This window comes from Gadus macrocephalus, chromosome 1 (genome assembly GCF_031168955.1).
Source record: "Gadus macrocephalus chromosome 1, ASM3116895v1".
NCBI classification, from domain to species: Eukaryota; Metazoa; Chordata; class Actinopteri; order Gadiformes; family Gadidae; genus Gadus; species Gadus macrocephalus.
Window position 1 is genome coordinate 16,497,262 of NC_082382.1, and position 24,296 is coordinate 16,521,557.

Sequence of the window (24,296 nt, forward strand, 5' to 3'; positions counted from 1 at the left end):
CATAGGCTGCAAAACACACGCTGAAACACACACGTATGCTTGCACACTTCCAAATACAGACACACACAAATGCATACACACACACAGCCAGACTCTTTGTTTATCTGAAAAGGTCGCACAAGAGATTTGTGGGGGGCAGTTTAAAAGTGTGCCTCGATGTTTGCCGGAGAGAGAGAGGGAGAGAGAGAGAGAGAGAGAGACTGACAGAGAGAGAGAGAGAGAGAGAGAGAGAGAGAGAGACTGACAGAGAGAGAGAGAGAGAGAGAGAGAGAGAGAGAGAGAGACTGACAGATAGAGACAGAGTGAGATTTGCACGGCCAGCGTTTTTTTCAGCAGCAGAAGAGCAGTTTGTAATGAACACCCAAGATAAACATGACCAATTTGCACGTGGGCTTCCCATATGGAATTTTGACACAGAAATACCAGAGGTCGCCTTGTCGCCTGAGGTGAATTCTCCACGAGACATCGCGCATACCTCCTAGGTGTCCAATAGTGAAGAGAGCTTTACAAACACACACACAAACACAGACACACCCACACATACTCAATATCACCATGCTGCCCAGATACTAATAAAGTGCAAGTCCATAATCGTACAGCACTTTCAGGTTTGATTTCAAGCTAAATAAGTAAAGCATCACATTTCATTCGCAACCATAATAGGATTTGTTTCTGGGGAGTTGGCTGTCACTCAGATCTCTCACACCATACCCTGCTGCTCTTGGACCAGCACTGGTGGGGCTGTGGTGACAATTCAACTGGTCTTTCCAGTATTCGCTGCAGTGACCTGAACGGACTGATAACAGTGTTTACTTTGTCTTATCCTGCTCTTTCAAAGTAGGTCAGGTTACAGAGAGAGCTCTGTCCACACATGCTGTGTGAAACATGTTTCTGCACACCCACAGACACACACATGCATAGACACAAACACGTGGACGTATCCACACAGATGTATGCACAAACCGGTGCCGCCACTCTGCCTCTTTCATTCACCAACACAGTTTTTTTTTAAGGTGGTAACTGTTAAGCTGGAATATGAAGTTGTGTAAAGTTTATCGGCTGCTTAGTATGACGTTGTCATTCTAAGTGGATGATTCATGTAGCTCAATATTACCAGCTCCATACTCTGTTGAACCTCTCCCTTGTGTTTTTGTGTGAGTGTGTGTGTGTGTGTGTGTGTGTGTGTGTGTGTGTGTGTGTGTGTGTGTGTGTGTGTGTGTGTGTGTGTGTGTGTGTGTGTATTAATGTGTGTGTATGTTCCTGTCCTTGTGTCCGTGTGTGTGTGTGTGTCTGCGTATTCATCTCTGTGTTCATGTTCTTGTGTGTGTGTGTGTGTGTGCGTCCGTCTGTTAGATAGCAGACACCTACTCCACGGTGTGCAAACCGACGAAGAAGAAGGCCCCGGGGGACTACAACGGCGCCAAGACCCTCCCCCGCTCGTTCCGCGGGGACAGCGGGAGGGGGGGGGCAACGGGTGCAGCCGGGGCCGGGGCGGTCCAGGCCCAGGCCCGCTCCCACGAGGACCCCTGCTACCAGCCCTCGGGGATGGGCGGGGACAGGTCCTGGTCGGCCTGCGTGGCCGTGGCCACGCCCGTCGCCCCCCCTTCGGCCGCCGCCGCGGACCCCCAGACCGACTCCGCCTACGGTAACATCGAGCCCCAGCGCAAGCGCGAGCCTCCGGCCGCCAGCGCCCAGCGCCAGCCCCACGGGGGGCAGCGCCACCCTGAAGAGGAAGAAGCCCCCATCCCTGCGCCCGTACTGCCACCGCCGCAGCTGCCAGTTCCGCCTCCGTGCCAAAGAAGCGGCGTAGCTCGGCGTCCCCCGCCCGCCGCCCAGGGCGGCTCCGGGGGCGGCCTCCGGGGGCACTGCCGGGTGGCGAGACTTCTACGAGAGCATCAGCGAGGTGAAGCCGGGGCGGCAGCGGCGGCAGCGGCAGCAGCTCCGGGACACGACCATCTTCACCTTCAACGACGGGATGGAGATGTACGTGACGGGACTGTAGCGGGGCTGGTAGCGGGGTGCCGGAGGGAGGGGAGGGAGGCGAAGGGACACGTGTTCCTATAGAACTGTCGGGGCTCACTTTTTATTAACGGGCCTCGATTCCATTTACATGCCGTGCGTTGACCTTGATCGAGTGGTCAGACAGGCCAAAAAAAAAAGAACAAAAACCACGATGGTACTTTTTTTGGGGGTTGTTGATGACTTCAGTCTCAAAACAGGGTCCTATTTCAGGTTCGGACTTTGCTTGTTTGCTTTGCACCACAGAACCAGCCTAAGCCAAGTTTCAACAGAAATGGACAAAAATATGATCTGACCAGGAGAAACCTGGCCTGTTACAACTTCCTCGTACCGCACATCGTACCAGACACCGCCCGTATCTGTTTGTGTATCGTTTTTTATATATATTTATTTTTTGTATGACTATGTTACGCCCCAAAAAGAGCACACGTTGTGTACAGAAACATACACTCCGAAAATGTAACACAAAGAAAGAAACGTGCATGATAATACAAGACCTGACACAACAATAGATGCGGTCACATCAGGGACTGCAGACTCTGAGCAGGAGCAGTACAATCACACACACACGCACACACACACGCACACACACACACACACACACACACACACACACACACACACACACACACACACACACACACACACACACACACACACACACACACACACACACACACACACACACACACACACACACACACACACACACACACAACTCCACAGAAATTACAATGTACAGGAGCTTATGTCATTTAAACAATGGACGGCACAGATTTGCTGTGCTTAGCTTTCCTAGCAAACTTCCCCAACAGGTTTTCCGTCATCCCTGGCGATGCACTGGCCCGTTGCCGGGCAGACTGGGTCTCTCTGCTCCGTCCTGCCCAAGGACGTAGGCAACTGGGTCTTGTTTGAATAGCGAATGACAAGCTCCTGTACCTACTGCACGCTGACCATGTCACTGATACCAATTTGGTAAAGATCAAGCCTTTTCTGATAACCTGACTATGCCCTAGGTCATTAGAAATGGCAAAATAAACCATGGGCATACTAAAGTTTTACTGATTCACAAGTTGACCACACACATCTAGTGCCCACATTCGTGTGGCAGAGATGGGCAAAACAACGTGAGGTTGACGTCAGAGGGGATTTCTGGAGATGTGTCTACAAGGGACACTGGTTGGACTCCTGATTGCACTTACTAAACTTACTGAAATGAAACTGAGTGTTTGCTGAATGGCAGGACGAAATTAGCATAAAAAACGAACACAGTTATAATAATAACTATATAAGCATAATGACTTGCAGTCCATGATTTAATCTCTAACTGCAAACACTTGATTTTATAACCAAAGCGAGACTGAATGCGTAGGGCCCTTGACAGATGCAGGTATGAGTGGCTGATGGCTGCAGGACCGCGATTACTGTTTTGTAGGGCATATTGCAGAGCACAACTGGTAGATAGGTAGCCATAGCTAGGAGAAGAGGCCGTGGTCTGAGTAGCAACAGATGAAAAATGATTAAATCAATGGCGCAGGCCTAAAGAAAATCACCAGCGAACCCCATTTGGAAAGCACAGCCCTTGCCTTCTGACCCTGATACTTTCCCGCCTCTGCTCTGAGTTCTGGTCCAGTGGTAAACACTTTCTTTCCTTTGTTGCCATGGCGCTTTGAAAAACAGTTTGAAAAAAAAAATAAAGAATGGAGGGAAATGGAAAAAAAACTTCGGTGCTGGGAGTGAAGTGGGCCATGGATGACTTGCAGGCTGAGAGATAAAAGTAAATGAAATATATAAATATATATATACATACATACACATATATATTTATATATATATATATATATATATACACATATATATTCCTCAACAGTGAAGGAGAAAATACCCATAGCAAGATATAAACAGATTGAGAAAGAAAAAAAGATTCCTGAAGTCTTATAAATGGTACTATGTGAAGTAAAATTAAAAAAAGTATATGTAAAATAAATACATATCTAAATGCACTCTGTATTTTCCTAATGCACTGTTTATTTTTCCGTACCTATCGTTGCCGTTGTTTGGATAGCTCATGCCACTGCCATGATACTGTTAATTTTTTGTCGTCAGTGCAATTATTTCTGCTTGAAGAAAATACATTGCATGCTTTAACACGTGGACATGAAAATATCAAGACTATTGTGATACCTACTTGATCTTTTGTTGTTTTTATCTCTTCTACTGTGTTGTTTTGTCACCATCATTAAATTCTCCAGTGTAATTAAAAGAGATAATGGAAAAAATAGGAAGATATTGGAAACTATGAATAGAGAGAGAACGAGAGATAGAGAGAGTGGGGATGGTCAGAGTTGTTTCTTGCCTGGGTGTACAAGGGGGTAAGGGGAGGGAGAGAGAGAGGAAGGGAGAACCAGAGGATGACCACAGCCTGCATATGGGCAAGAGGCCATGTGCAACTCCCCATTTACATCCGTGTGCATGCATTCTCATGTGCCTACACACACACACACACACATACACACACACACACACACTGCAACCACCAGCCACGCTGGTTGGCTGTTCTAGAAAATAAAAGGAATAAGGCATCAACATTATACTGGTGCTTGGTCATCCCCCCTCCCTTCCAGGTCGGTCCATCCTCTAATAATAATAATAATAGCCCTCTGTCTTCTCTCTTCCCCTCTCCATGTCTTCTGCTCCGCACCTCTGCACAGTGGTAGGGATGGCCCCCTGTATAATGTCTGTCTCTGGGGGACTCTGGGACAGTTATACTGGGGGTTATGGAGGGATAAGCGGGCCGCTGGTCAGTACAACGGCAGGCTAATATCACCAATGCATCAATTACCCGACTAAGGAGAAAAATACAAATGCTAACCGCTAAAGATGTTTCAGAAGCACTTGGTTCAGCCGTCCCTTAGACTGCCATTACTGGGTTCCTATCTGTCACAGTCGTTGTTATACATTGGTCCGGAGGCAGATATGAATTGCACACATGAAAATAATAGTAGCCTATATGACACGTGTAAAATATTGCTTTTCTGATGTTGAAAATGTTCTGATGTAACACACAGTTTACAGTATATTTGGTATAAAAAAACGTGGCTATAACACATTGTATTTTGTGGATACATCATATTTCAGGCTTTCCATGCGGATGCAGATATTGTTGTATTCAGACATTACTAGAAAGATACTGCTGTGACAGCTCTAATGTTGTATGTTCCTAAAGCACAGGGTTTATTTAAAAATAATTATAATTATAATAATACAAAATATTGTGTGACAGTGCATATATGCAAAAGATTGTAATGTTTTATATTAACCTTCATAAAATATCAAAGTGAGTTTTTACTTTTTTAATAAAGTGGCACATTTAAAAATGAGTATTTATTTCTATCATATTTCTTTGGAAAATGTAATTATGGACGTTTGTCAAAAAGCACACTTTGAGAGGCATAGTAAGGCCTAGGCATGCAACAAAGGGAAAACTATATTGGGGAAACAGACTAGGCTATATGAGAGTTGTTTTACCTTGCCAAAACAAGTATTAATTTACTAAACAACTTGGTTATCTGTACATTTACAGGTGTAAATATCTCACAGAAGGGCATTACTAAAACTTGACAGGACTGAAATACAATTCAAAAAGTGGACAAAAGCCCATATAACCAATGTGAATGTAATATAACGTAACACTTAACAATAAGGGTACATTGTTTAACCATTCATTAACATTAGTTATTGCAGTAATAAGCATCATTCTTTATCTTAAGCATAGGGGTTAGGCTAGGTGAGCAGAGTTAGGGTAGAAGGTACGGAATTGTCACAAATGCACTGCTCTATTATGTGTCCCTGTTGTGGGTTAGGTTGGGGTTAGGGATAGGAAACATTAAATAATGTATTCACTAATACTTAGTTAACATGAACGCCATCACCTTAGTAATAACATAAACATAATTAGATAACATGAGCCTTAGTACATTTTTATAGTAATGAAATGTTCATTAGCCTGCATTAACTAATATTCATTAATAGTTAATTATTGTGTTCCTATACTCTCATTGTAAAGTATTACCAATGTTCAATATGTGAAAGCGTCCAGGCTACTTAAACATGAGCCCGTCATTAGATGACATTATGTAATCGTATAATCGTTGCAATACAAGCCACACTGTGGTTGACGATGTGTATCGGGCTATTGCACATGGACGAGGGCTTGTCATTTCTTTCCTGGTTCTGGCCTACCAGTAGCGGGCAGCCCTGAAAACCCGACAGGCGCCGGCCGGTAAAAGTGAACGACACACCCACATTTTACAGAGAAAAAAGGGGATTGACACAAGAAAACCATCCAATGCGCTGTCTCCTTTCGGTGGACGCGTGCCAAAGTAGAATGTTTATGTGTACTGTGGACCAATGGGAATGAATTGAAGGGGGCGTGGCGTTCATTCGGAGGAAAGAGGCAAAAACAATCTTTTATCCTCTTGACCGGGCGGCTTCTTGGATATCCAGGGTGGTGGGGGTGTTGGAAAACTTTATGTAGAGTAGAATATATCATACAAGGAACATCAATAGCCTCGAGACAATCCTGATAAATGTATTTCATTTCAATTTGCACTCAATTCTCTAGAAAGCTGTTTTTCTTTCTTTAGAGCCACCTGTCCTGCCTGAAATATGAATTCCAAACGTGTTGTGGACGCGGTGGGAATAAGGGTCGGCGGAGCGCCGAAACACGGCGATTTCAGCTGCCGCGGAGACTTCTCGGTGGTGTGCGACGCGAGTGTCGCCGCGGTTGAGAACGGTCTCCTGCCGGCGGTGTTCACCCGCAAGACCGACATGGGATCCGTGCTGTACACACTGGTAGTGGACAGTGGTTCTGTGGCAGAGGGAAGAAAATCCAATGGATTGTCTTCGGGAGGAGAAATGTTGCAGGGCATGGAGAAAGTAAGTGCTGTTTGACCGTGTTGGATATGTGCGCAATAGTCGGGGGATCGGCCCGGAGTTGGTGTGCCATATATAAAGCTGCGAGCTAGTCCGCTATTCAGTAAAACTTATTCGCCTTTAACCCTCGGTTCATATTTCGAAAAACATTGAATGCGTAAAAAACCTGTATACCATATAACATATGTGTGATGTGTTCTTTTCACTTTGAAATATGTCCTTAGTCTATTCCCGGCCGGTGTTTCTGTCAACAACCGCTTACAAAGAATAAATAAAACGCAACATTAAATGGCGACTGATGTTAACTGCAAAGTTTAGTGCAGATGGAAAGGGGCAGGGAGGGACTTAAAATTGAGTCTTTCCCCTCCCCCATAGAAACAGGGGGAGGTATCGAGCAAAGGGAGGAATAAAGTTCCGAAAAAGTAGTTATGCATTTGACTATACATAATTTATAGAAAAGAATAGGCACTGCAGTTGAAATACATCTCCACTATTTTCCAACCTCCTCCCTCAGCAAACCGACAAACACATACAGCTTCCAGAACAGGAATCAAACTTTTACAAAATACAGTCTTCCTTTAAAAGGAAAGGGCCTGATTATTTTGACACAAGATGGACTTCAAGAAGTGTGGTTTTCTGGTTTCCTCATGCAGCAAAAAATAGGGATGTACGGATACCACTTTTTCTTCTTACTGTAGACCTGAAATGGATTCCTTTTTCTAAACTTAACACAATGACACCAAGTTTCACAATGTACCCACAAACCCCCATTTAAGCCTAGTGCATTACTTGCTGTTGTCGACCATGCACTCTGAAAATAAACCCGTAGTCCAACAATACACGGTGGTTGATCATACCCTCTCTAAATCTTTCTCTCAGGTTGCTCTGAGTGGCCCGAAGGACCAAAGAGAAGCCGGTTCCACGGGGATCCTGAAGAGGGCCAGCCCCACTCACTGCCCAAGCCACTGCCCCACCATACACAGGCAGCTGCCAGACGGACTCATGCTCCTGGACATCAGGAACCCAGGGAAACGGGTGGAACTGGCCAACGGTTTCCACGTGGCGGCTCACGGGCAGATGGTGACCCCTGCGGAGGGCCAGTCGCTTCCCTCGTCCTACATCCCTGTCCCCAGGCACAGGTAATGACACCTTTATTACCTCCACCCAATCGCCCTGCCGTACATAGGCCCACCGTCAGGACTCTTTCCGATACTCAGTTGTTGACTGACTCTAGAGTCAACAACCAATGCAACATGCCCATGATTGAGAAGAAGCAGAATTACCATCTGAGTTATAGCGCTGTATATTTGAACTGCACCATGGCACGCAACCCCTGATCATTTCTATCCTGAAAGTAAATATGTATATATATATTTTATATACATATTTACTAAATCCTTGTTTCCTGAACAAATTTGTGGATAGAAAGGGAGATCATCTCATTGGCTGGAGTGGTACAGTGGTTTGGGTATGAATGGTGAGGGGGCGTTTGGGTCAACCGGCCACATGTTCTGCTTTTCCCTCCAGAGCTGCTCTGAAATATGCCGGAGAGAGCCAGAACTCAAGAATAGCCCAAGGATTGCAGGATTGCTCAATACGTAGAAAAAAAATAAGTCAAGCGAGAGAGAGAGTGAGAGAGAGAGACACAGAGAAAGAGAGAGAAAGAGAGAGAGAGCGAGAGAGAGAGAGAAAGAGAGAGAGAGCGAGAGAGAGAGAGAGAGAGAGAGAGAGAGAGAGAGAGAGAGAGAGAGAGAGAGAGAGAGAGAGAGAGAGAGAGAGAGAGAGAGAGAGAGAGAGAGAGAGAGAGACAGAGAGAGAAAGAAAGAGAGACACTGGGTGGACTCATAATTGCACACATTAATCACTCTGAGTTGCTTATATAGGGCTGCTACACTCAGCGAGCTTTGGGTGTGTCCATATTGATCAGATCCTTCCAATTGTTTTTAAAGCCTAAATGCTTTCAACCTTTGACCTTTTCGCCTCTGCTCGGCCCTGGCCTAGTGGACGCTGAACAAGCATTTACGTGGGTGAGCGAGTGTGTATACACACGTGTATGTGTATATGTGCGGGTGTTTGTCCGTGGTTTAATTTGCAGCCCAGTCAGTGTGTCTTTTTCTCTTAGGGACTGTTTTTCCCTCAATATTGATATCGACCAATGAAAACACCACACACAGCCAGCAGGAATGGTAGCCTATGCTAGGCTGAAGCCTTGTGCGTTGATAAGTGATTATGTAACCCAGGGGTCTGGGAGAGGCTCCAGGCGCTGCATGCGCACTCTGTCCTTCATTTTATTTGCAGCCATTGGTGGCTGGTGTTTATCTTTGTGTATGTGTGTGGGGGAGCAAGATAGAGAGTGGCAGAGGGAGAGTGAGCTTGGTTGCATATTAACTAAATGCCCTGTGGAAATACAGTAACAGGTACAAGATTAAATCAACCTAAGCCTAAGAAGAGGATGACATTGTTCTCAGCTGCATTCTATCAGGTCCTTCTGAGTCAATGTATGGCGAGGCACTATCTCTCAGCTGATCTCCTGACACTGCTGGTGGTGGGAAGGGTCCCGTCTGTCTCCCCTCTCCTCGCCTGTTTCTTAGATGTTTGTTCGAAAGTTCACATGAAACCGGTCATGTATGACCGAAGGGAGTGTCCTTCCATGTGGACACATGCCAAACTAAACATGCAGTTATCATGCCTTTTTTAGTTCATTTAATTTATGGAACAAATTCTGTCTGTTACCAAATAAAAATAATTCAATAAATACAACTTTCCTTCCCGCACTTGGGCCAAAGGGGAGGTTGCATAACATTTCTGGTCCTTTTATCCAAACATCTTTCTCTCTCTCTCTGTTTCTATGCTGACTTTTCAGATGAGCTCCTTCTCTAAGGCCAAGTCCACACTAGTACTTTCTTGTTTTTGAAACACACAGCATCTGCTATGTCCACACCTAGCGTCCACACTACTTTGGCGTTTTAGAGCCCCTAAAACTGAGGGTTTTTAAATGCTTCTGACACTGTTTAAGTTTGAAAACTCCAAGACTCCGATTTATTTCGGACGGAATGAAACTGAGCCACGCAGACACCCCTATTGGCTTACAGTTCAGTCAGTCATGACGTCTCCTTCCCTGATTCGTCACACTCCTATCACGTGACCTTTTTCTGGATGAAAACCAACGACATCGGCCTTGACTGTCTCGGTTTAATTCAACACCTGTGGATTCATTTATTTTACACCTCGTCGTCAGGCCATCATAGGGATTCAAAGAAATCTCTGGTCTTACTTTTTGCCATTGCTTTTCTTCCTCCTTAGTACTTTCTGCAACTAAGCAACCAACCGCAGAGTAGACAGTCTGCTTCCTGTGTACACCGGCCAGCTCATGGCCATTGTACACAAACTGTCATGTGACTTGCGTTTCAGGTCGTGTAGCATGGACAAAGAATATTTCTGATACGGTGCTAAAAATGCTTGTATGGGGATGGAGATGGTTTTCGATTTAAAATGCTGTTATAAAACAAAAACATATTAGTGTACATGTAGCCTAAATGGCTTTTGTGGAGTAGCTGATGACTCTTCAGGGAAAGAAAATGTCTGATCATCAGTGACAATAGCACTTACCATCACCCTCATCCTATAATCCATTATGAGGCAGAACCAATCTGCCATTTGGACTCATGGGCTTCACTCTATTGTCCTACCTTTTAATACCCTAACTTATCATTGCATTTTCTCATAACTCCTCTGTTACCTAGATGGTTGCTGTGTCTACTTGTATGTGTCATAGCATGTTTGTGTGTGTGTGCGCGTGCGTGTGTGTGTGTGTGTGTGTGTGTGTGTGTGTGTGTGTGTGTGTGTGTGTGTGTGTGTGTGTGTGTGTGTGTGTGTGTGTGTGTGTGGGCGGGTGCGCGTGCGTGTGTGTGTGTGTGTGCGTGCGTGTGGGTGTGGGTCATATATATATTTATACACTGTATAAATATATATCTATATAATATATATTTACAATTCCAGATTATGCAATTTAAAACATGTCAATACTATATATAAATATTCATCTATATATGCTTTAATTGTATAATCTTTCATAGTTTATGGAATTATGTCACAGGATGAAAGGCTTAGCAAAGATATGTCTCACCTCACTAATCATTTGATGTGTGCCGCTCCACGCATGAAATAGTGAATTAAAACCTTGTTTAGTGCAGAAAACGCCCTATCTGCAAATGTAGTTTACACCCAAATTAGGTCACAATTCTGACCTGTAGGCAAGTCTGGGCATAGAACATGGAGCTAAACCAAACAGACAAAGAAATCCATTGATGCACATTATGTTATTATTATTATTATTATTTTTTATCACAAGCCGACCAACCTGGATTCTCACGCTTGATATTAACCATGCGTGTTCAACCTGTCAATGCAAGTCGCTGAAGAAACAATAGCGTGTGAATTTAGGCAAATAAATTTAATAAACGACAGTGACAGAGAATTTTGTTAGTGTTTTTAAAGCTCTTGCTTTTCATTCAGGAACACTGTATCCACACTCTGTAAGTTGGGTGAATGTAAAACAGCGACCCGGATAATTACTCGGAGAGCGGCGCAGAATTATCTTCGAAAATCGTTCATAAATAATTACCACTGGCTTCAGAGTCTTGCCCTCTGCCTACTCCCCAAACAAACGCCCACACTCTCCCACACACCAACAAACCTAGACCCACACACACACATATTCACACACACACATGCACACACACACTGTCAGACATACACACACACACACACACACACACACACACACACACACACACACACACACACACACACACACACACACACACACACACACACACACACACACACACATTACAGTCGTTCGGTGAAGGTCAGAGGAAAGAGGAAGAGCTAGCGAGTCACCCAGCCAACCGTCCAGGTGGTCTCAGATGAACCCCAGACTGCACACGCTCAATGGCTCCTATCTACATCTGATCCATGCTGCATTCTATCGTGTCGCTCCCATGTGTCTGTTTGTGTGCCCTGAGACAATTGTTATGTTACTATTTCGTCAGATCGCACTTTCCTTCAAACCCCGTTTTCGTGCAATTATCATTCCTCTTCGGTCGTTCTTCTTTTCTCCTGACCATCAAAGGGTTAACATTTCAGCCCCCATGCTGACGAAGCCAGGGAGGTCAAGGGTCGCTCTCAATGAATGGATTCACGAGGAGAAGGGGAGGCTCACCGACCGGCATCTGCCATGTCAACCAGGTTAGCCTAGCTTCAAGGATCTGGGTCAGGGCCACGTGCTGCTTTGGGACAATGGAGCGAAAAAAACACCAAAACAACGACGTGCAACAGGCCTCTCAGTCCAGCCCAGATGGGTCAATGATCCAATCAGAAGGGATTGTGGTAGAGTTCGGGGGGGGGGTAGAGGTTGGGGGGTTTGGGGTGGGGGTGGCTGAATCAAACAGAAAGGAAGATTAGTTAGTTGGTTTGTTTGTTGACAGGGAAGGCTGTTTGGCTCTGCATCACTCATAGTAACGACTTGAAAGAAGAAGTTCCAGTTGAAAGCGTCACACATGTGGGGGGGGGGGGGGGGGGGGGGAGGTTGTTCAGGCGTGTTCATGTGGCTTGTGTGTGGTGTCTTGTCCGAATGAGACATTAATCATCCACTTTTATGCTGTGAAAATATGAGATTGCAAATGAGTTCCATAACAGCGAAGGAGGCAGGGGGAAGTAGAGCGATTCGGCATGCAGATCTCTGCTCACGCGGTTAAAGTAATGTTGTTTGCGTTGGCAAACTCCCCTGGTATTCAACACTGATGTTAACAGTGTAGCATGCTAACATGGTATCAGACTAAAACGATATTATTTTACTCACTGATCTTTCAAACCTCGTAATTCACCATTTTAAGGATATATATTCTCCTCGTTACTCAGATTATAGAGCTGAGTATCAAGATAAGTCGATATCTTCCTTTCATGATGATACAAAACAGTTCAAAGATGATAAACGATAATATTGAAGCGCTGTCTGGTTTTCAGGCCGGACCGATTGCGTTTCACTCTCTCACTTCATTTCTTAATCTGTCCTGAGTGCTCAGCGACAAGTCAGGGAGTGAGGCTCCAAGACTTCTATCTGTGCAAAGAGCAAACTAATCCTGTGCGACTTTGACTCTGGCAAAATGCTAGCTCACCCACACTGATGGACGCTTACATAATTCCTAACTATCTACCCCTTGCACCGCAAGCAACGCCAACGTCCTCTCCCTTCCTCTGTCCTTCATTCCCTCTTGGAATCTCTCTCTCTCTCTCTCTCTCTCTCTCGCTCTCTCTCTCTTCCCCGCGCTCTCATCGTGTATTTTTCGTCCCTGCCCAGCCCTTCAGCGCTGTCTTCTGAAGGGCTGGACGATGGACACACAGCTGCTTCTCGCCTCCTCCCTTGCCTTCTTCTCTTCTTCTTCTCCCTTGCTGCCTGCCTCAGACTCCCTCCCATGTGCTTTACACACAGCCCTGTGCTCCTGACCCCTCTACCTTTAACTCCCGTAATCACTTCTTTTTCTCTCCTTCTTCTGTCTCCTCCCCTCTCGCTGTCTTTTCACGTTGTCATCTTGCTTGTTATTACGTATCGGCTGTTAAAGTTGCAGTTAAGCCAAACCAGGGATTGTAGCGTGGCAATGAGGTTTGCGGTGTTCCCGTTCACATTAATTGTCGATAAGTTTTTTCAAAGTTTTGACCTTCAGTGCTGTGAAAGAAAAAGTCTTGAAACCTCTTTTCATGTCTTTTTATTTGCCCAGAATATGCATGTATTTTTGTCTGTTTGCTTTGGCCTCTCGCTCACTGTCTCAAGGACATCTGAATTTCAATCCACTCACATTCAGCAGGGAACAATACGAGAGCTCGCCTTTGGCAGATCAGAAGGCGAACTCCATATTCATGATGGAGTATGTCAATCCGCCGCTTTCTAAATGGCCTTCTTCTTTAATCACTATTCCTCCTCTCGTCACCTCTGCAACGTACAGAACTCAAACCTCTCATTCAAACCGACTCACACATACCTCTCCTGGGTCGGAAAAGGCTTGCGTGTTCTAGCTCACACCTCGTCTCTGCGTACGTACGGATTCTGAAGGGTCTGAAAAGAACGGCCGCCTCATTAACGAAGGGGTTCACTGTTGCCGTTGGCAATAAGAATCGCCGCCGCACCGCAAGTGTGACAGGCTTCACACTTACGAGCCTGGGGTGGCTGCCGATTACACATTTTCCCCTCACTGCTTACACTGTTTTGAACTTGAACGTTTTCCAAAACACAGTGGCGTGATGTGAGAGGGAAACAATCACGCTTCCCAGTTTATTTTTCCTCCTCTGACAGAGACTGGTTCAGACTCGATGGGAGGGTGAGATATGTTCAGGATATGTACAGTACATTTGTTCTTGGAACGTGTCGACTCTGGACGTGCACTCGCTTAATACTATACAATGTCAAACAACCTAAAGTGGTTTTATTCACACGATGTACCCTTGAATTCCCACACACTTCACCGATGATGTGCCTATTGCCTAACTATACTTCCCATTCCTTCCCATTCTGCTGATGACATACAGAGAAATGTGTTCCAGACTGCAAAAACTAAGCAGCCAGTAAAAACAAACAGTGAGGAACTGAAAGAGCCAGATCTGATTAATATTTGGATTATGCATTTGTTTTCCTGTGCTGCCAGTGGTGAATGTCTCGTGTATTTTAACCCGTTAGTCTCTCCTCTCCTCTCCTTTCCCCTCCTCTCCACCTACCACCGCTGACTAACGGAACTAATACGTTTGTTGATTAAAAGCACGGAGGCTGTGGGTGACCTTGACATTGACTCCGCAAACTATCTGTGCATCTTATCAGTTATCAGCAACCCACTGGCTGAATGCATGGTTTAAATTAAAGTATTCCATGTAATGGTTGTTATTTGAAAAGTTTTTCTGGTTTGTATACAGGTTTGATATATGGTCTGGGAAGGCCTCATTGACTGCCCTAACTAGTGGGTTATTAATGGAGTGAGCCCTAAGTCTTCCTGGCCATTTAAACAATGTAGACGTACCAGTGCCTCAGTTAAGTAACATGGGTATTGATTCCGGGCCACTGTGGCACAAGCACGGACCAATCAACGCCGCGATAGGATCAACCAGGCTGTCTCGGGAGGTGGACAAGCTGGCTGACCTCTTGATAGTTTGGACATTAGCCTTTACACACACAACCTCCGACGCATACAGTGGTAATTCATCACCAAGGGTGAAAAGCCGCATAATCCTGACTAGGCATTAGGACCTAGCGACTGCCCTGCTGCTCACACGGAGCACAGGAAATGCCAAACTAGGCACTGTAGCCTATTGCAATACTTTATGAATGTAAGGGATCTTTATACAAATCTGATCAAAGGGTCTGCATTGAACTGGCTTTCACCAAAGTGTGTTCAGTGCTTGAATTGAGGCGAAAACTAGCAAGTTTTTGTTTGTCTTCTTTGCCTGTTCACACTCCACTGTTGACACTGATATTAAAATGCTGTCCAGAGGTAATCTTATCATAGCCGACTGCTGACAATGGGGCTTTTACACCAGAATGCATCATGGGAGTTTTTTGTTTTGTGATAACCTACCATATTGTGACAAAAGAGAGCTGTATAAGTGTTGCGTCTTAAATAAATGTTAATATACCATATAACCTAACCAAACTTTTTTTTGCCAGAACTTACATGAGAAACACATTGGCAGTTTCAAACACAACAATGTCTTCCCAGAATAACAAATGAATGAACTAACATTCCAATTCGCCTATGCCTCCAAAATTGGAGAAAGTCATTGCAGTGTGACGTTGCCTTAACAAGCGTTATACAGGTTAGAACCCATGCGCACACAATTCATTCAAGAAAATTCCAGCAATACCATATTGTTAGTGTCATAATAGCACAAGTATTTACAAGGAGGTACCCGTCTCTGGTGTGATCAGGTCTACTGTACACTGTTGCAGAAACGAAATCTAGGTATTCAACTCCAAGCCCTGCTCACCATGCAAATCCGTAACATGCTAATTATGCCAAATGCAATTATGCAGTTGGGAACGTTTGATAACAGTTAAATCAACATTACAGAAGTTTCGCACACTAATCGTTTAAAAATGTTGGGCATGTGGAAGCCAAGTGGCACTGCAGTCTACCTAAGTCTCTGTCAGACACTATCTGCTCCCAAGAGGTGGACCCTGCTACCCCAGTGTGTGTCTAGTCTGAATGCACTGCAGTCATGTACGTGCACACAGAATCCCTTTTAAAGCAGATATGTGGGGTTTTACCGGTAGGTGATGGCCAGACTTCTCTTGGGGAACATGGATGTCATGCTATCTTTTGAGAGTCTCCGGCTCTCTTATCCACAACTCTGCAACCTAATGTCTGCCCTGCACACACACATGCACACCCATTCAAACACACACACATGCACACCCATTCACACATCCACACGCACACCCACACGTGTTGTGGTGATTAGTGGTCGGATATCTTACATTCTGAGTCACCGTCGGAGAGGCAGGGCAGAGGAGGCCTCTTGCCTCTCTGGGTGTCCTTCACATATTGGCTGCTGTCTTGTAATCGTGCGTCTTCCTGTGCGTGTGTGGGTGTGTCCGTTTGAATATGTGTGTGTCAGGCCGTATGTGTGTGTTTGTGTGTTTGCGTTTGTGTCCAGGGGAGCTTAGACTCTTCCATGAGAGGGGGCTGTCTCTAAACGGGAGTGGACATGCAAGCCCCTGGGCTCAGTGTAGCCTCTGCCAAGATAACGTGGAGATTTCCGGCCTGAGGAGAGCTAGCAAGTAGCGGTTCATAAATTCAGCACCGCTGGCCTACAGCAACACCGCCGCCCGCCGCCATCGAAGCCCAAGAAAACTTGACTGTGCATGAAGCTGTGCCGTCTCGCAGCAAATGGGACACAAAAGAGGCGAGGAAATTGTATAGTTTTAGGGTATTGTGTGACCCACAAGTCTGATTAGCATTTTTTTTATCCAGCAGCCATTGGTGCAGAATTAAAAAGAGAAAAAAAACAACGCAAGGCCCACTAGCTCCTGAGGTCTGGATGGTTTGTGGTTTGTGAGCCAGCAGAGCGAGAGCAGAACCTCGGTGGCGTCTAACCAGTCTGTCTCCCTGCTCTTGGAGGCGCTTCGATCCGGTTTGGACCAGACCTAACCTCCACGGTCACATTATTATATATACCAGCTTGTGTTTACCCTAGCTTGTCCACCATAATTACACAACAGGAAGAGAGAGAAAGAGAGAGAGAGAGAGAGAGAGAGAGAGAGAGAGAGAGAGAGAGAGAGAGAGAGAGAGAGAGGTAGGGAGAGAGAGAGAGAGAGAGAGAGAGAGAGGGAGAGGGAGAGAGACAGAGAGAGAGAGAGAGAGAGAGAGAGAGAGAGAGAGAGAGGGAGAGGGAGAGAGACAGAGAGAGACAGAAAGGCAAGGAGTTTGAAAAAAGGAAAAACTTGTAAATAAGTGGATGAGACGTTCAACAACGGTCCAAATGAGATACAACCAGACAGTGTTCATGGTCCTTGTGTTACTTAGCCATTCCGAAAAGCATTTCAGTTAATTTGCCAATGACTAATGGATTTTGCGTCAGGACAATTGTAACTAGATTAGCTAAAAATAAACTTCAGATGAACTGTGTTATCCACTCTTGGCTGGTCTTGTTGATGCCTGACGTACACTAGTCGCTATGTGCGTGTGTGTCAGCATGTTGTGCCTGTGTGAGAATTAATATCGGAACAAGCTGGCATTCACAAAAGCTGTGAACACACAATAATTACATAATTAACAACCAAAATGATAATCTACTTCATTCACGTGTTTTACAGAATTAGTTTGGTCAAACATCAGCGCATCTAGCCTTCTGGTCATTAAAGCTGGCAGGCATATTTGTGAGACACACAATCGGTCACACGATAAAAAAAAAAAGGGACAATTATTATGACCATCATATTAATAGTGCTCCCCTCGCCGTGACTCCCGAGCTGACAGTGTCGTGCTAGCTTCCCCATCTCAGTGTCTGCCTGTCTGTTCGTCTGCCATCGGCCAGCCAACGTCCACGCGCGCCGGCCTTGTTTCTGAGACTAGCATGTCACAGACACACACACGGGGGGGGGGGGGGGGGGGCTGCATCCCATGATGTGTCACCGAGGAGCCAGCTGGGCCTCGTTGTCTCGTAACGAACTGTGCCTGTGCAGAACCCTTTGTTCGCTACGCTAAAAGTCATGGTGCGGCGGGAGAGACAGCGGTTTTTAATACCCTCGGCCTCTCAAGAGCTCAGGTCCGTCCTCTAGACACGCATCATTTCTTTATCATTACCATGTCTGGTCGTGTCTTTGTTGTGGGGATTTATTGTCTCCCATTTGTCTGATTTACTACCGGTTCCTGCCGTTGCAGGGTCATGATGGAAGGGGGATTTGCCTTCTCTGATTTCCGTACAACCCTGCCTTGTACACCAAAGAAGTAGGAGTTTAGTGAGGGGAAATAGATGCAGAGGGGCGATTTTTTGTTAGAGAAGGCCAATGACAGAGCACCATTGGGTGTGGGACACCAAAGTAATATTTGTGAAGGTATGAATGCATGGTATGAAATAGCCGATTTACTGTGTGTGGTCCAGGGTTAAGTTGGGAGCCATGTTAAAATAATCAAATTTCAGTTCATATGCTATTTGGCTTGGCACTCGGAAGCAGCCATGAGTTGACCATAATCATGTCACATTTCATTAATCCGATTTTCACAGGCTGCAGCTAATGCTGCTCATGTTGCATATATGCGCAAGCCTGATGCAAATGTACTGCAGTCTGTATTTGTGGTGTACATTTGGACAACACCCATACATTCTCGCACAAACACTGCACATGGTCGCAAGTAGTCGACAACCCACAGCCATGAGCCTTAGCACATCGCTAACTATCTTTGACGTGGCGACTAAGTTTATGTAGCCATGCTTTGTGGGTCTTAAATGCTCGAATCAGTTGATGCTGTATTATAGTATCACAATCTCTTCAATAAATCAGTTATATTCTTTATTATCATTAGATGTCTGGCACCATTAAAGTCTGTCTTAAAGATATGTGTCTTTCTGACGTATTCTATGCTATTCTCCGCTGCAGGCTACAAAAATGTCAAACAATGTCGACTCGTCACTCTGTAAAAGAAAAATGGACACCCTCAAGAAGAGAAGGTGCCAACCAATGGGTGAAAATCCACCATTCTTTTCAAATCCTCAGTGGATAGACTTCATTTTTATCGTTTCCAGTGGAAGTTTTTCTATTTTTCCCCAGTGAGAGAACCAGTTACCGTCATAGATCGGGCCATTTTGTTCTAGCTTCTCTTTGCTCTTTGAAAACAAACAGGCAACCAAACTATTCATACGACCCAGGAGAGGACAAGCTCAAGGAAGCCAGCCCTCTCTCACCGTCAAATGGTTTTATATTTAGAAGAAGAAGAAGAAGAAGAAGAAGAAGAAGAAGAAGAAGAAGAAGAAGAAGAAGAAGAAGAAGAAGAAGAAGAAGAAGAAGAAGAAGAAGAAGAAGAAGGAAGAGGGAAAAAGTACTTTTCAGGCTGAGTGGAAAAAACAATCTGTTGGGACCTGGTGCGCTTCTCTGGCTGGCTACGCTGACACGTGACTCCAACGACAGTAGCAGCGAGCCAGTTTAAATAAGCAGGCAAACTAGCTTAAAGGCTACTCTTTCTTAGGATCGTGTTTGCTTGACCGACCAATTATCATAAAAGCTAGAAAGAAAGGTCATTGCGTAGGATGAACTCCCCCCCTCCTGCTGTACCCTAGCAACCTTGTAGTTTTATAGCAGGGCACTGAGGGAGGGCGGGAGACGTTGTTGCTATAGCAACAGCTTTACACGTTGGCGTTGCCCGAAGTTACAGGCAGATAATAAACTGGAGAAGTGTGTGTGTGTGTGTGTGTGTGTGTGTGTGTAAACAGGATGTGCACTGCATGAATCAGTGTCTTTTGGAATCCTCTAAATAAGTTCTTCACCACAGCAACACTTACATTGTTTTGTAGTCAATTTGTTTGGGTAAGTTCCGTGTGTATATGTGTGTTGGTGTGGATGGATTTGCACACGCGTGGCCTTGTGTGCTTGTGTAGACGTGTGCTGAAAGATGGATGTTTTGTGTGCAGGTAAACACCAAAGGGCGTCCTGGTTGGTTTGGACCCGATGATCCATCGATGTCGATGAGGATCGATGACGCTATAGATCAGAGGAGAAACAGGAGAGAGAGAGGACAAGAAGAGAATAGGGAGAGAAGGTTATAGGACTAGAGAAGAAAGAGATATAGGACAAGAGTAGAAGTACAGAGAGAGAGAGAGAGAGAGAGAGAGAGAGAGAGAGGACAAGAGTAGAAGAAGAGAGAGAGAAGGCAAGAGTTGAAGTGAGAGAGAAGACAAGAGAAGAAGAAGAAGAAGAAGAGAGAGAGACAAGAGGAAAAAAGATAGGGGACGAGTAGAAGAAGAGAGAGGGAGGACAAGAGTAGAAAGAGGGAGAGAGAGAGAGAGAGAGAGAGAGAGGCCAAGAGTAGAAGGAGACAGAAGACAGAGGTCAACAGAAGAAGAGAGAGAGGACCAAACTAGGAGAAGAGAGACGGAGGACAACTGAAAAAGAGAGAGAGGACAAAATAATAACACGAGAGAGTGAGGACAACAGCGGTAGAAGAGAGTGAGACGGTTTTTGTCCCACAACTGAGCAGCTCTTACAGTCCCCGCAAACATTAAAGATAAACTTTTTTTTACAAACGTTCATTTACAAGAGGATGGCTGCATCACACAAACCAACAAACAAACATGCGTGATGAATACAAAATCCTGTTCACGTGCAAACACACACATCAAAATTGTTCCTCTCTCATCCGTCCTGATGAGAGAGAGAGCATGAGAGAGAGAGAGTGCTTAACAGAGTAAGAGAGAGAGTGAGAGAGTGAAAGAGAAAGCAAGCGGGGGGGAAATAACAGAATATCATCAGGATGGCATGCGGGTGATCAGCCCATCATGTAATCGAGAGCGGTTCTGTTTTCAGTGGTTACTGATGGGGCAGCTGTTAATAATCGGCAGCATCCAGCCACATCATTCAGCCAGCAAGTTAGAGATATCAAATAATTGGCACAAGATAGCCGTTGCTTTCGACACACTTGGGTTCTATTAAAACGGATATAGGGGAAAACAGGAAAATATGTTTCGGTTGAGTCAAATCTAGCCGGTTATGTACGTCACAATGGACTGTCTGTTATCTATCAGCAGCCGTCACCAGCTAATGTAAATCCCTGTTTAGGCAGCTTAGACGATGTGGGGCTTGAATCAGTGAGCAGTGAGTAAGTCTGAGAGACTCAACCGTGTTTAGAACGACGTTGGAAGTGTTTAACATTTGTTGTTCCTCCTCTAAATTAACACATTTTAAATGTGGTAAAGCTAACTTTAACTAGTCCACTAAGTTCTGTGTAAAGTGGCTTGTAAAACACTGTAACAACGGCAAGGGAAGCCACACAGTTGATGACTGGAAATTATATTTTGCGTGTATGTGCATTCTTTTTTATACTGTGAGACAGTAAATCATGTGTGTCTTCACTCAATTACCGTCAAACTTGTTGGCCAGAATCTTGGATGGCTCATAGACAGATTGCTCAAAACAATCAAGTCTGCTGCTGACCCAAGACAAATATGCAGCCTCCCCTTCTCTCTCTCTCTCTCTCTCTCTCTCTCTCTCTCTCTCTCTCTCTCTCTCTCTCTCTCTCTATTCATCTCTATGTCTCTCCCTCTTCCTCTCCCTGCTGCTGACAGGGTGCTTTGGGGTCATGGACAGTTACCGTGACACAAATTTGTATTTCCTTAAAAACAATGAGGACCTCTTGCCTCCCTGTGTTGCAGGGAGTGTGTGAATGTGTGTGTGTGTGTGTGTACGCGCATGTTTGTGTGTTGGCTCTACTCAACTTTACAGCACTGTTGCCAAACAGGTGGCGGACACATGCAGGATGAGGAAAAGCAGCAAGCAGGAGGCATACAACAAAATATCCATGTTTCATGCTGAAAAACCTTTATCCTTTGTATTTAAAGCGATGAACTTCTAACAGTGTAATCGGGCCAAGTTTGCTTGTCTGCTCATATTAGTGTACGTTTGTTACGTGACCGAGTGAGTGTTTGCGTGTCTGTGTCTGTGCGTATGTGTGCTATGAGGGTTTGAGTTGATTGAGTGTGTATGAGTGAGTACGTGTGTGTGTGGGTGTTGGTGAGTGGCATCTAGGCTGGCTCTGCAGCGCAAGCAGGGACATGCTGGCTGAGCAGCTGGGCCCGTCCTGCTGAGGCCGGTAACAGGAGTAGAGCCGCTGGAGTATATTTAGGAGGAAGTCTAGAGCTGCACCCCAACAACAACAACAACAACAACAGCAGCAGCAGCAGCTACCCCCACAACATAGGGCTGGGCGATTAATCAAATTTCGATCCCGATTTCGATTTTAGCGTCAAACAATCAAAAAACTAAAATAATAGATTTTTCAATATTTTTTTTTAAATGTTTTAATTCTTTTTGTATTTTTTAAAGGAAAAGAACAGCTGGATACATATCTGTACATTATTTTAGATTTGAAAATTTTCTTTTTGACCATTATGTGTATTTTTTTCTCAGTTCTCAGTTACAAAGTGTTTTTGGGAGAGACATGCTGAATAATTGCATCATGTTTTCAAACTCAATTTCAATATTGACCAAAATAATCGTGATTACGATTGTTTCCATAATTGAGCATCCCTACTACAACACAGTCTGCGCTGATGAACAGAACGTAAACTGAGGCTCTAATCTTAACAGAGCGTAGCGTATAGGACAAGGTGTGGTCGTAGCTCACATGAAAGGCCACGCAAAAGGGGCATCAGGTGAGTGTATTTTAAGAGGTGTTTTTCTGTTTTGCTAGTCGCAAAATCCTGAGCAGCTTCATTCAAATCAATGGGATCCCCCTCCATTCATGCTACCTCCGATGTAACTCTTCTTTTAGCCTTTTTTTCTCAAGCAAAACCAAAGCAAGAGACTGTCTTACTACAAACCATGATGTTGAGGGCCCAAACAGCAGCCTTTGACCTGTTCACTCTACCTCCCCACCACTTCCTTTCCCAGCCTGTTTTCCTTCCTCGGCCTTGGCTATGGCTGAAATACAGCTCACTAATGACTCACCTCTTAACGCTCTCTCTCTCCTTATCTCATTCTCTTTTTCCCTCGCTCTCTCTCTCTCCCTCACTCTCACTATTAGATTTGTTTTATTGGCACAGGAAACAAGCTGTCCTACAGGGAAGAATGAAATGTAGAAGAACTACTACTAGTTCAAATCTATAAAGAAAATGTGAGGTATAAAAAAATATATAATATGTAACAGATCTCTCTCTCTCTCTGTCTCTCTCTCTCTCTCTCTCTCTCTCTCTCTCTCTCTCTCTCTCTCTCTCTCTCTCTCTCTCTCTCTCTCCTCTCTTGTTTGCTTTAGCCCCCGGGGTGAGCAGCCAGAAGGGGTGTGACACCAGAGCTAACTCAGCCTAGCCTAATGCAAAGTGAAAAACCAGGACAGCAATACGGGCATGTGTGTTCATGTATCTGTGTGTGGGTGTTTGGGTGCGTGTGTGTTCATGTATGTGTGTGTGTGTGTGTGTGTGTGTGTGTGTGTGTGTGTGTGTGTGTGTGTGTGTGTGTGTGTGTGTGTGTGTGTGTGTGTGTGTGTGTAACTGTCTACCTGCGTATGCATGTGTATGCATGCATGCACAAATGTGTTTTTTTAGTGGATAAAATGTTTCCATTGATGTACTTGAGCAAGAGCTGGCTAATTAAGTCCAGGGTTTACTCAGCGATATAACTCGTAAATCGAACAGCTTTAACTGAGAACACTACCCACTACACAAGTCAATAATTCAGTTACACATGTATGTGTGTGTGTGACGTGTGTGTATTTACCCCAATTACTACAGTGTGTGTGTTGTGTGTGTGTGTGTGTGTGTCTGTGTGTGGGTGGGGGGCGGGGGGGGGCGCAAATGTAGCACTATGTCCTTTCCATTTACTACATGTCATAAACACGTCGTGGCTGGCCAGAGCCGGTCTCGTAAAGAAAAAAAGACCTATATTTTGGCACGACTCCAATCCCGTTTCATTTGAAACACAAACACGCATACACACACACACACAAAGAGGTTTAGGTGTGCGCTCTCCAATCACCTTCTGGATGGCACCCGGCCCAGAAACACGCCCCGTGTTACTGCTTGCTTAATAGAGGTCCGCTATAGCAAAGCGATTCACTGTTGCAGCCCGTTAGTCCCAGTTAAATCCCTGTCTC

At 45.0% G+C, this 24,296-nt stretch overlaps 1 protein-coding gene across 3 annotated transcripts; it reads left to right on the forward strand.

The window, feature by feature from the left end:
- The first annotated feature begins 6,359 nt into the window (after positions 1-6,359).
- LOC132455725 (uncharacterized) lies at positions 6,360-23,937 on the forward strand. 3 transcript variants are annotated; one of them, XM_060049667.1, is made up of 3 exons: positions 6,360-6,957; positions 7,834-8,093; positions 19,097-20,785. In XM_060049667.1, exons 1-3 carry the CDS (start codon positions 6,688-6,690, stop codon positions 19,218-19,220), a joined length of 654 nt encoding a protein of 217 aa, XP_059905650.1. In that variant the 5' UTR covers positions 6,360-6,687; the 3' UTR covers positions 19,221-20,785. The 3 variants fall into 3 exon arrangements, with proteins under 3 accessions (XP_059905650.1, XP_059905660.1, XP_059905669.1); XM_060049677.1 differs by lacking the exon at positions 19,097-20,785 and adding an exon at positions 16,615-17,413 and having other exon boundaries at positions 6,372-6,957; XM_060049686.1 differs by lacking the exon at positions 19,097-20,785 and adding an exon at positions 23,460-23,937 and having other exon boundaries at positions 6,376-6,957.
- Positions 23,938-24,296: the final 359 nt, after the last annotated feature.